The sequence below is a fragment of the Oncorhynchus gorbuscha genome, linkage group LG02 (assembly GCF_021184085.1).
Source record: "Oncorhynchus gorbuscha isolate QuinsamMale2020 ecotype Even-year linkage group LG02, OgorEven_v1.0, whole genome shotgun sequence".
In the NCBI taxonomy this organism is placed as follows: domain Eukaryota; kingdom Metazoa; phylum Chordata; class Actinopteri; order Salmoniformes; family Salmonidae; genus Oncorhynchus; species Oncorhynchus gorbuscha.
The window spans coordinates 44,276,507-44,290,408 of record NC_060174.1 but is presented as its reverse complement, the minus strand read 5'-3'; the positions used below and the strand labels follow the sequence as shown (position 1 = coordinate 44,290,408).

General features: G+C 41.2%; 1 protein-coding gene across 2 annotated transcripts in view; it reads right to left on the bottom strand.

Annotated features, from left to right (window-relative positions):
* Positions 1 to 13,058, bottom strand: part of LOC124002746 (SLIT-ROBO Rho GTPase-activating protein 1) — a 163,146-nt gene extending 150,088 nt beyond the window's left edge. The window contains exon 1 of one of the 2 annotated variants that reach the window (XM_046310463.1): positions 12,532 to 13,058. In XM_046310463.1, coding sequence (XP_046166419.1) covers positions 12,532 to 12,595 — 64 coding nt within the window. In that variant the 5' untranslated portion in view covers positions 12,596 to 13,058. The remainder of the gene's footprint in view (positions 1 to 12,531) is intronic. The other variant, XM_046310471.1, reaches the window with a different exon arrangement.
* Positions 13,059 to 13,902: the final 844 nt, after the last annotated feature.

Genomic DNA, 13,902 nt, shown 5'->3' with positions numbered 1-13,902 from the left:
GGCAATGATGACATCATTGAGGACCTTTAAGGTTGCAACTTGACACAACTGTGGGAAGCATTGGAGTCAACATGGGCCAGCATCCCTGTGGAATGCAGTTCTTGAGACAAACCAGTGCACCTGGCACCTACGAACATACTTAGTTCAACAGCACTTCTTTCCCTGTCTTGCCCATTCACCCTCTGAATGGCACACGTACACAATCCTGTCTCCTCCCCTTCATCTACACTGATTGAAGTGGATTTAACAAGTGACATCAACAAGGGATCATATATCTTTCACCTGGTTCTTAATGTTCTGTATACTCCGTGTAGATGTATTGTCACATACACCGGACCCCCTAAGGGAAGCATGTATTTTTGATCAGTGGCGTGGTTCTCAAAAGGTCAAGAATCTTGAGGACCTAAAGATTAGATTCAATTGATTGGACTTTTTTTATTTTATTTTTTACTTTATTTAACTAGGCACGTCAGTTTTCATTTTCAATGACGGCCTAGAACGACAGATTTGTTCAGGCACAGAACGGTACCTAGTCAGCTCGGGGATTTGAACTTGCAACCTTCCAGTTACTAGTCCAACGCTCTAACCACTAGGCTACCCTGCCGCCCCTGGAAAGGCACACACCTGTCTATATAAGTTTACAGTGCAGATCAGAGCAAAATCCAAGCCATGGGATCGAAGGACTTGTCCGTAGAGCTCTGAGACAGGATTCTGTCGAGGCACAGATCTGGGGAAGGGTAACAAAACATTTCTGCATTATTTTAAGGTCCCAAGAACACAGTGGCCTCCATTCTTAAATGGAGGAAGTTTGGAACCACCAAGACTCTTCCTAAAGCTGGCCACCCAAAATGTTTTTTTTTTGCTTTGCCATTATGGGGGTATTGTGTGTAGATTGATGGAAAAAACAATTGAATCCATTTTAAAATAAGGCTGTAAAGTAACAAAATGTTGAAAAGGTGAAGAGGTCTGAATACTTATGTCCATTTGCTGATCCTTCCCAAAGATTGATACCCAACTCAGCCCTACTGAGTGGCAGGCGGAAGCCTCGCACAATGGACAGTCTAGGGGTCTGTCTGTCCGTCTGTCCATCCGTTGGTCCTCTCAGGAGGTTCAAAGGAATGGATTGGCTGCCAGGCAGGGTGGGTGAAATCCCAGCAGCCTCGATCCACAGTGTGGTCCAATTTCATTAACACCGCATATCTCATATCAGCACTGATGCAGTGCAGCTCTACGCAGCTATATCCTGATTCCCCCCATCCAGCTCATTACCAGCTCTTCAGTCAGGTCCTGTCCCACCCAGAGATCCCACTCTGTGACTAACACTACAAGCAGACAGAGACGGGGGGGGGTAAGAGAAGTGTAGTGCATATAAAATGTGGCTTGCATTTTGCAGGTTTAAGAGTACGGAATTCAATTAACCAGTATCAGTTACAGCACGTGACAAAAGCCTGGTCTCTTTTTCGTTAATTGGTTCCCCTTACAACTGTGCAACTTGAAGGCTCGTACACATTGCATTGAATGTATCTAGCGTTTGTATGCCGATCGTTCAACTCGCTGTGTTTTAGGGACCACCCGCTGTAGACATCTGACAGCAGGCATTTTTCACATGATTCTACATGTAAAGTAGGTGCGCACTCAGTTCGCAAATTATGTTCAGAGGTGCTAAGTACTCTCAGTCAGTAAACGCTATTGGTGTGTCTGAGCCCTTAGTGTCTGGCATGGGCTGGGGCCTGACATGGGATGGGGCCTGGCATGGGATGGGGCCGCACTGTTGTCCCAATGGCTTTTGTGGCCCGAGTGAAAAGCACAGCAGGGGTGGCCCCTGTGTTTGTGCTCAGTTGAGTTTATTAAATAGCAACAAGGGTGATTGCACACAGATGGTGCTGTCAATCACCTACCGCCCACACCAACACCCATCGCCATACCACCAGGGGTGAAGACAGAATGGCGTATCCGCAAGGCGGAAAACCTCGGCACAAAGCGGAGGGGGTTGTGGAAAACAGATGGTAGGTGTGTGTGAATGGATGTGTGTGGTGCTTTTAAAGACAACGTTCGGTAGAAAGTGTCTGAATCCCATTAGCTTCTCTGAAGCCCGATCTTTATTAAACACCCCTGTGCCCTGGGGCATTAGTGAGCTTAACAGGAGCAGGGGCTGAGCTCTGTTAACAGATTCCCTCTTACTCTGTTAGAATCTCAGCTGACAGAGGACTTGAGTCTTTGGAGTCAAAAATATGTTGCGATTTGGATCCGATTTAAGATTCATGCATTGGCCTGCATGGAAAGTTAACGAGGCGACATCTGTATAGTATGAATCAATTCCAAGAGAATGAAAATGTGAATTGATTGAGAACGGAGTTCATCAATCAATTCACATTTTGAGAATAGAGGAACTTGCATTTTATGACTGTATTTCCGGCTCCCGAGTAGCGCAGAGGTCTAAGGCACTGCATCTCAGTGCAAGAGGCGCCACTACAGTCCCTGGTTTGAATCCAGGCTGTATCACATCCGGCTGTGATTGGGAGTCCCATAGGGCGGCGCACAATTGGCCCAGCATCGTCCGGGTTTGGCGGGGGTAGGGAGTCACTGTAAAAAAACAATTTGTTCTTAACCGACTTGCCTAGTTAAATAAAAGGTTCAATAAAATGATGTTGCCATTCACCCCTGCATAGCATGGGGGAACGGTGTTCATTAACACATCTCCAGTATAATTAGCTACGCCCAGGAGTCAGCAGCACGGAGCCATGCGACCCGAGAGTTAACGAGATGATGAGATGCCACCCCAAATAAGGCGGTGACTCTGACAGCCGGCTTCAGATTAACTCACACTTCACACACCTTTTATGGATGTTTACCAAGAGAGGATGAACGGTGACAACAGGGCACAGCCATTGTGAGACAGACTTCTTTCATAGCGTCAGAGCATGACCATGTACAAACCGTTTAATCTCGCACAATTGTCTGCCACCTCAACCCAAATGCAATCACACAGACCACAGAGTTTGAATGTGGCTCATAACCTGGCACATGATGACACCTTTTAGTCTGTTCCAGAATGAAGATGCCGAGGAAAAACAGCTGCCTGCCCATAAACTGCTCACCGGTGTCAGCCAGCATCCTCCTGGGAACAGTTTGACTATATTGCTAATCAAAGTCCTGGTATTACATGCTCCGAGGCACCGCCATAAAAACGTCTGTGTGATCATAGGAAAGCCGACACGTGATGTGGATTGGGATCTCTTAGTGTCATCAACATCTCTGTAGAGGACAATGAGTCCATTACGTACTGTAGGAAACTGGTAACTAGGAAGTCCATCCAGATTGGCCATTTGAAAAAAATCCTGACAGTGTATTTTTTTGTTATTTGATATGGACAGTAAACAAAAGTCATGAAAAACAGGATATCCTTGACAAGAGTCAAGACTTTAGGAAACTAGTATGCCGAGCAGCGAGACGGACAGCAGAAAACGCCCCACATGGTCAACATTCTGAGCAAACTTTCTAAGAGCTGCTCTTGTTCGTGCGACATCCCGCTATAGGACTATTTGGTAATGACCTGTAAGGAGAAGGTCTGAATGTTTTAGCAATCCAAAATGGTGGTGTCAGCACAGCTGCACGATGAGCCACAGGTACAGCTGGGAATCATGTCTAAATAAAGAGCAGGCAGCTTTAGTGTACACTGCTCTCTGGAGTACCACCACACATTTGGATTCACATAGACTACCGTCTCTGTGCCTCATCCACCAGCCAATCACAGTACTGGCAGCGCAGGGCTTGCTTGTTTTGATTACTCATACAACTAGAAGTCCACTTATGTTTAGTTATGAGCCATTAAATCATGTACACCATCTATTTTGTTCCAGTATACTCACGACAGTTTTTGCTCAAGTAAACAAAATATGAATCCACTGTATGTAGTCAAGCTAAACAACATGAACATCCTTCACCCCAATACAAATCCATTCTATTAAAACATAACTAGAACAACATGGGCTATGATGTGTGCCCCCACCCATTGCCTTGTAAATATATGAACACTCCCAGCCATTCTTATCGGCAATGCAGAGGGGCGAGCATCGCATTTCAAAAGCTGTGGGGCAGACCACATGGGGCACCCTTTATGATGGTTTAGGACAGGACCTCTGCCAGCAGCTCGTGGGGAATGGCCGACAGAGTCACGACCCGGGGCCACAGACGGCAATGCCGTCGCAGGACATGAAACCAACAAGAGGGTCCTCTGGGGTCAAGAGAAAACAGACAGGGGAAGGTTATCGTCCTCGGTTCAGACCGACAGATGTAGTCCCATTTCACACAAACCCCTCACCTTGCTTAAATAATGAGCTATCCAATGTACCATGATAAAACATGATGTATAAGCCTAAATCAGTGAATAGAACACATGGACGTCTTGATGAAGTTTAAAACCTGGATGTTCATTTCCGAGTCCCAGACTTCCCAGTAATATAACCAATTAATCATTTCCTTTAACATATTATTTGGTGGGGAAGATTTTTTTTAACTGTTCCTGGAAGATGCTTAAGTAATGAATGTCAGTTGAATGACAGATTAGGCCTTGATTGAAAACACTGCCAGCCTGTCAAGAGAGACTGCCAAAGCCAGACAGCAAAGAACTCCAGAGGATTAAATAAGAGGATAAACTATTGACTTAATAATAATCACTCTTAGCTTTTCTCCATGAAGCTCTCAGAAGTTGTCAGTAGAGAGTGGGAAATGCTTTATATTTCTTTGCAAAGTAGAATCACTTGGGGTTGATGTCAGGCATATCTGTCAGGTGGACAATGTGTGACTACTAGTCGGATAAAAGACCAATACTCATGTAAAAACAAAAAATAATAATAATAGATGAGGCTGGAAAGTAGGACATCAAACAGACTCATTTTCTTTGTGGTTGCTTGTTGTTCTGCTCCTTGAGGAATCAATGTCTCTACAAAAGTCGCCTCCGGCTTCAGAAATAGGCTTTGTCTAAATGGTCATTTGCATGCAAAAGGACCCATGAGCACCAACATGTGAAGTTCATAGAAGCATGTCAAATTGGGTGTCCAATGAAAGCTAAGAGTCTATACACTTTCAAACTTAAGACATACTGTATATACATATTTCAACAATTTCCCATCCGAAACATTAGGAATAAGCAAAGGATATGATATATTGTCAAACAGATTGAAAGGGGTCTTAGAAAACATCTTAAAAGGTATTAAAAATACATCAAAACACCATTTTGAAGTCAATACCCCTGCAAACTAATATCAACACATATTTAGTTTCAGAAAAAAATGTCTGCCTTCTGTAAGTTTCAGAAACATTGCCTTGTAACTCCGTTACCAAAAATCCACATATCTTAAAGATATTTTCTCATTTCTCTCCCTCACGAGGGAGAATAATGAAAGCTAACAGAAGTAACAAGGTAGGCCTATCAATTAGTTACGGTGTTTTTACTGATAATAATTCATAAACAAAATTAATTAAGTGTTTAAAAAGCAAAATCCTGTTACCTAATTGGTAACATAATTTCTGAAAAATCAGTAATGGAATTGGTTGCAATGGGAAATCAAAGTAGTCACAAAACACAGTCGGGTCACCTACTACGGTCCTCCCTTCCACTGGCATACTGTTATGTTCAGCTCAATACTATTTTCTTTCTCTTTCTGTCTGGTGGTCAAAGCAAGATGTGAAAACAGTCTGGACTCTCCCCCTCTCCAATTAACTTCACTAGGGTAGGGGGCAGCATTTGGAATTTGATGAAAAGCGTGCCCAAATTAAACTGCCTTCTACTCAGGCCCAGAAGATAGGATATGCATATAATTGGTAGATTTGGATAGGAAACACTAAAATTTCCAAAATTGTTCAAATAGTGTGAGTATAACAGAACTTATTTGGTAGGTGAAAACCTGAGAAAAATCCATTCAGAAAGTATAATTTTTTTTGTGTATAGTTTTCTATTCAATGCCATTACAGTATCCATTGACTTAAGACTCAAATTGCAGTTCCTATGCCTTCCACTAGATGTCAACTGTCTTTAGAAATTGTTTCAGGCTTATATTCTGAAAAATTAGGGAGTAAGAGGAGCCTGAATGAGTGGACACTGCCACTTTTTAATGCACGCGACCGAGAGAGTGCCTTTCTTGTTTAACTTTTATATTGACGACGTTATTGTCCGAATGAATTTTTATCGATTATTTGGGCTAAAACCAACCTGAGGATTAATTATGAACATCGTTTGAAATGTGTCTACGAACTTTACAGATACTATTTGGATTTTTTGTCTGCCTGTTGTGACTGCGTTTGAGCCTGTGGACTACTGAAGAAAACACGCAAACAAAACTGAGGTTTTTGGATGTAAAGAGACTATCGAACAAAATGAACATTTATTGAATAAATGAATGTCTTCTGAGTGCAAACATATGAAGAACAAAGATAAGTGACTAATTTTCTCTATTTCTGACTTGTGTAACTCTTCTACTTGGCTGGTTACTGTTTGTAATGGTTTGTCTGCTGGGCTATGTTCTCAAATAATCGTACGGTATGCTTTCGCCATAAAGCATTTTTGAAATCTGATGGTGGTTGCATTCACAAGAAGTTAATCTTTAAACCTATGTGAAATAGTTGTATCTTTTCTGAATTATTATGAGTATTTCTGTATTTGAATTTGGCGCTCTGCAATCTTACTGGATGTTGGTCAGGTGGGCCACATATCCTAGAGAGGTTAATGTCACCTCTCCTAGCTCTTACTGACAACTACCCATGAGCCCCCTCTTTATATTTACTGTAAGCAACATCCTCACCCACTGAACATCCAAGAACGTTGAAAAGTAGTTGAAATTTGGTCAGTTGGCCCTGGCCTTGAGTTAAACGTCCACAGATGTCATTCTTTGGTCCATTCCGGACCTGCCTTGCTTTCAATGTTGCACAGATGTCCGGACCGGCCTTAATTTTGCCCAAACATAGACATCTGTCATTGGACCAAATCTGAACCATCATCGACATCTATTTTTCACATGTTTGGACAGCACAGTAGAGTAGAGCACAGTAGAGTACAGTAAAAAGTAGAGTTTTTCAGTACAGTAGAGTTCAGTACACTAATGTACTGTGCTATACTGTTCTGTACTCTACCTTGCTGTACTATGATGTCCAAATGTGTGATTGGTTCAGATTTGGTCTAGACCAGACCAACCAAATGTGGTCTTGATTGGTGGCGGAGCTCATTAAAATATTAGCCAGTATGTAGAAAACCCAAATATTCAAAAAGGAGGATATTGCATATTTCAACCTTTGTGTACCTATTTAGGATACGTCACCATGAAGAGAACATTCATATCCAATATTATGCATACATGTAGTACATATCAGGGACCCACGATGAAAATGCTGTTACCGCAATTCTGTTACCGGGTGTAAATCCACTTCACCTACTGTAGTTCAATAACCTAAATAGATTTTTTTCTAACTCAAGGTGTCATGTCATAACTGACACCCCATTCTTTCTGCAGACATGTTTAATTTTATTGTGGAGCAGATATTTAACAGAGTTCTTGGAAAATGTGGTCACAAACTGAGGGAGATTTAACTGAAATTCTGTTACCAAACTCTGCATCTGTACAGTACTTCCAGTAAAATGCGTTTGTAAAATGTTCAATGTAAACCGGTAAAAACAGTCCTCGTGCATAGAGTTGTATGGTTTGACATACATTTTTAAGTCGATGATGTCGCCGCGCAATTCCGTTAATATTAGGGCAATCCCAAGCTAACTTACATATCTAAACTCTTAGAGACTCCCTATCAAAGCTGCTACAAAACTGGGATGCCATAAGGATTTCACAACCTACTGTTTACAGTGAATGGAGAATGTTGTTTTTAGTAAGTATCCTATTTTACAAGTATAACTCATGTCCTTGATTTCAGTAACACCAAATGTCTTCATTTTGAGCCAGTTGGAGCATAGCAGGACTGGGACGATACCAGTATAGTGATATTTTCTCTTTTTTGGTCCTTCAAAAACCTGCTATATGTAAAATATTGTGTACTATAGCTTGGGAAATAAATAAAATGTTACTCTGAATGACGACATAATTGTTTCCTAAAGGAGTTAAATCCGCTTTGTGTGGTTTACTTGCCGTGATACTAACGAGTACTGGTATCGAAGCCCTTGAATCTAGTACATTTCTGTAAAAAATTGACCCAATTTTTTTTAAACAAAATGATAGTGATAGCTTTAGCTGAGTATGAACATTTGAAACACCTTTCCTGGAAAAGTTCAGGATTATGGTGAATAAAAGAGCCAAGGAATTTGTATACAAATCAAGATGCTGGAAGTAGAGACTGGTGGCAATCTACCTTAACATATTAAGATGGAATCCTTTTTCTAAGTATAGCCACTCATTCAAACTTATCACACAGACTGGTCTATAGCCAATGTGTAAGGGAGTTATCACGTCCACTCCCTTGTTTCCAAATATCGCTGAAATCATATTAGTCCATGCACCCTACCAGTACTGATGAAAAACTGGATGGCTATATAGGATGAATGTAGAACACATCTAAGGTAAATAATATTGAACAGACACTTCTCACACTGAGTAAACAGAAGTTAGAGATTTACAATGCAAAGCAGACAGCAAGGTAAGCAAATAAAAGGACAGTGCCATCTTGGAACACTCCCCTTAACCGAATCATGGTGTAAACTCAATCTTTCTCAAAACGTAATATGTGGCAAACTACATTGAGTAGTTTGCCACATATTATGTAAAACCAACAACCAGATCAAGGCTGATTGGCCATAGAGTAACACGTTGCCTGTCTGTGTGCTCTACTCAGACCTCCGTTCCCCATGAGGAATGCTACAGTATTTCTCAGTTGAATCAGCCGTGTATCATTACCCCTTTGCATTACAAACGGAAGGTCCCGCACCCAGTGTCCCTTATGACTGTGCATCACCCTTCTATTACAGGCTGAAGGGCCTTAGTCATCACAGGCGAAGGTGCTGCACACATTCCTCGCAAATGATAGCTTCTCACACGCATACACAATCTGGTAATTCCTCAAGTGACATGGCTCCCCCCCACCCACCATCACCAGCCCTCTCTCTGGATTGGTTTGCTATGGAGATGTGAATAGGTGGCATTTCAGAGCTCCTAACAGCTCTGGAGAACAGCAGTTCCTTGGCTGGGGGCCAAGTCCTCATGGTTACCACAGAGCAGGTGCAACTGCCTCTTTCCTGTGCACTTTTATCTGGAAAAAAAGGCTTCTGTCTGTTTGCAGGGGGCTTGGAGGAGACTGAAGAAGTTGGAAAATACACAAACGTCGGCACGCTAAGTATCAAGAGAAGCACCTGTATAAACACCAGGTTTTATTTCTAGTGTTTGTTATTTTTAGATCCAGGCTAGGTTGAGGAGACAAGAACACTCCAAACCAAAGTGGAGCTATTTAAATCAGTACCTTCGGTTGAGAAGGATTAGGACACGCCTGAAATAAGATTTGACTACTTTTACTGACCTGTGTTGCAGACAGTGACCGATGATGGAAGGCAAAACAAGTGAACCCAAAATAGGGGACAGAGCATTTGAGAAGAGTGAGGATAAAAGGGAACACAGACAGACAAATGCTAATCTTTCAATCTACCTAAATAGGTTTCAATCTCTCGCTCAATATTGAGCCAGACTTGTATGTAATATTGGATATTAAACCAGAATAGAACAGTTTGTTCAATTATTTTTACGTGGCCCAAACATCTTTTTGATCTCTCATCAGTGACTGAAGCTTGACAAAAGCTTTAGTGAGTTAACTAAGCTGTACGAGTAATTCCACCTGAAAGAGTACAAGAGGGTTGACACTCACCATCTCAGATTGTTCTGAAATAGTTTCTGCAGTTAGAAACAGATCAGATTAGCATTCCTGAAACATTTTGTTTAAATATAATTTAAATCACTGAGAAATTAAGCTAATTTATTGAACCAAAATTGGCCATTTTATTTTATAGGCAAATACCCTAGTGGTTAGAGTGTTGGACTAGTAACCGAAAGGTTGCAAGATCGAATCTGCGAGCTGACAAGGTAAAAACAAATCTGTCGTTCTGCCCCTGAACAAGGCAGTTAACCCACTGTTCCTAGGCCATCATTGAAAATAAGATTATGTTCTTAACCGACTTGCCTAGTTAAGGTAAAATATATTTTTAAATATAATCTTCAGAAAATATAGAATATAGAACCCAACATCCAATTTGCACCATAATCTTTCATAACAATGAGTAAGACATGAGGAATCCATGAATCCCACACACACACACCAATCCAACAACAAATATACAGTATCAGTTCTCTATGTCTAACAAGTAGTATGGAGCTGCTGCTTGGAGTATTGCTTCTTCATATTTCATACGTATTTTGTAAAAAAAAAAATAAAAAGCTTTATTTAACTAGGCAAGTCAGTTAAGAACAAATTATTTTCAATGACGGCCTAGTGGGTGAGCGAGAGAATTAAAGTGGGTTAACTGCCTGTTCAGGGGCAGAACAACAGATGTATACCTTGTCAGCTCGGGGATTTGAACTTGCAACCTTCCGGTTACTAGTCCAACGCTCTAACCACTAGGCTACCCTGCCACCCCGGCACCTGTGAATGTGGTGATGTTTTCCCCTGTTCAGATAAAATGGCCATTGAAGTCACTTGCATTATTTACCATAAATTAGTGATTAAGAACAAAGTTTTACCCAATAGATACCGCTGTTCCTGCTACTGCAACCACGCCCTTATATCAATTTAGCTGGATTGTTGTGTTTATTAAATGGATCACAACATCTTTGCAGCTTTGGGTAGAAAGCCAATAACTTTTGCACATGATGAAAATAAATGGTGTGGTCATCCTCACAATTCAAACCAGTCCTCTTGGAAAGCAATTCAGTTAGTCTTTTTTTCGTAAGATGACATTTTTTTGACAATACAAAAACATACAGATGCACACAAACATCAGTGACATAACACCTGCCCAGACACACCTGCTCACACCCATCTCCAGCGCTCGCATCACTCCTCCCCACATGGCCTCAAACTACACCATTTTAATTCTCTCAGTCACCCACGCACATTCAACATTAAGATAAAGCATTTGACCTTTCCATTAGGTTAAGGATGGAGGATTTGTTGATTTCCAGTTATGTAGTTTTTTTCACCAAGAAAAATATCATCCAACCCACCAGGTATCTCACTGCACCCTCATATGCCATGTCTTGAAATATACAGACAGACTGATTAAAAGCTAATTTTCATTGTAATAATTCTGAATGACAACTTTCTAGCTCCACCCATAACTTTTGGACTTCATGGCATTGTTTGTCCTGCTCTTAGGCTTAATTTGTGTCCAGAAAACAGCAGCCGTGTGTTTGGTTTATTGCCTTCAAAAAAGTCGGGATTAGTTAGAACATTCCTGTTGAACAAGTGAACCATTAGGCAACAGCAATTCTAATGGTGTCAATGTTATGGTCTCCGATGGTAAAAGTACCAAACAAACACTGTATAGTGTTTTGTAATGGGTTGAATGGTAAATGTCACTGTTCACACTACATATAGAGATGTCTTTTTAAATATTTTTTGGGGAAAACCATTTGAGTACTATGCAATGGTTTATAATTGTATTATTTTATTAGGGTTGTCACATTTTAGTCACTAGCTAATTTCTCATTCAAAAGTTCAGGACTTGTAGGAAAAGACTTCATATGGGAACTGCACCATACCAATAGCCATCTCAGAGAGCTGCCATTTGTTGGACTATTCAAGGAGAGTTTGGTTGAGAAGGACAAACGAAATTGCTTTCATGGAGGACTGGCTTGACCACATAATTCATTTTCATAATAAGCCAAAGCTATTGGATTTCTACCCAAAATTGCAAAGAAAATGTGATCCATTTAATGAACACAAGAGACAATTAAAATGGATTAAAGGGTGTGGTGGCAGTAGCAGGAACAGCGTCATGAACAGCAGCAGCCCCCACCCCCAAGAGAGCGTGTTAATCAGTGGAGGATGGTGGGAGGAGCTATAGGAGGACGGGCTCATTGTAATGGCTAGAATGGAGCCAAACGTGTGTTTTTCATGTTTGTTACCGTTCCATTTATTCCATTCCAACCACTTCAATGAGCCCGTCCTATCGCTCCTCCCACCAGCCTCCACTGATATTAACATAAACCATGGCAACACACAAAATCTGTATAATAGTAGGAAATTCACTTTTTTTTGTATAATTTCTCAGTCTCATTGCCAAAATGTGCAGAATAGCTGGAAATGTGCTTTAAAAATGCAAATTTATCTCAGCCTCTTTGCAAAAATGTGTATAATAGCTATACAACTCTGTTCCATGGCAATGTGTAGAATTGGAGCAAACTGCGGTATGCCACTGACCCATACATCTTATGGTCTGAGTTTAGACATTGGACACACGGATTTGGTTTGTCATTGAATAGAAGTTAGCCTCATGGGGATAAAATAAAATGAACCTAAATTATGTTCACACAACATTATAAACAAACTTACCTTTAACTTGACTCTCGTAATCAGCAATGATTTCTTTATCCTTTTTGAACTTTGTATTAGACATTTTCAGGTCGATTCAGAGTAGTTCGGAAGTTAAACTATTAGTCAACACAAAAAAAGTTCCTTTTCAAGAAAACGTTCAGTCCATTGTCCTACGCGAGTAGACTATTGCTGGAAAAGACTAGGCCAACACAAAATCCTGATATCAATCAATGAAATCACGGATAACCGCTGGCTATGCCGCGGCAGGCAGAGCGAAGATGTCGAGTCGGTGCAACAGCATAACCTTTGATAATCAGATCAACCGCGCAGTAAAGTATAACGTTACAATTTTCAACGCAGGTAGAGAAGGCGCGAGGTTTTACTGCACGCGGAGTACCAATATATAGTATGTAGACTTTAATCGTATACTTCCTTTGGTGCTCTAGTTTCCCCGGTCCCACACTTCACATTTGCCTCGTTGTTTTTCACAGACAAGACTGACTGCAGCTCAGCTGCCGGAGAGTCACTGTGGAAATGGGAGGGATCGAAGAGGCATAACGGAAACAAGACATGGATTGACATGTTTTTTGTCTAACCAGTAGGGCCGATTACAGGGGCGGACTTGGGCAAGAATTCGGGCCTGGCATTTTATCCACACCAGCCCACATCACTGTGATCTGCCAACAACCCTATACCAGCCCATGATTTGGTCGGACCCCCCCCCCCATCTCAACTTAAAATTGAGTTAAATTTGGTTGTGCATCAGCAGTTTTTCTCTTGTCAGTCACTGACAGTCACTCAATTATCCATTGAGCTAACAATGTTCAGATTGGTAGTTAGTCTAACCAGCTATCCAAACTTAGCTTTAAAATTGCACATTTCTCTCAGCCTCATTGCAAAATGTGTAGAATAGCATGCGGTTAGCTTTAGAACTTGGTTGTGCATCAGCAGTTCTTCTCTTTTTATGTCAGTCACTGACAGTCACTCAATTAGCCATGTCAGCTACGGTGTTGAGATTGCTGGTTCGTCTAGCCAGCTATCTAAACTTGTCTTAATCATGGCCGAATACCAACCGGGCACGTGCCCAGGGACCCTGACCTCCAGGGGGACCCTTGATGACTTTGTTAGTCTTTCCCATATCATATTAACATGGCATAGCATAAGTCCTTACAAAATGTGTAGAATTGCACGAAATTAGCTTTAAAACTGGATTTTAAAAATGCTATCTTCACCCCATCACAATATGGGTAGAATTGCAGGAAATAAGCTATAAAACTGCAATGTTTTCTCTCCGCCCCATGGCAAAATGTTTAGAATTGCAGGAAATGTTTTTTTTATTTTTTATTCTCTCCACTGTCAAGAGGGAGGACAATAAAATGTTTTGCTATG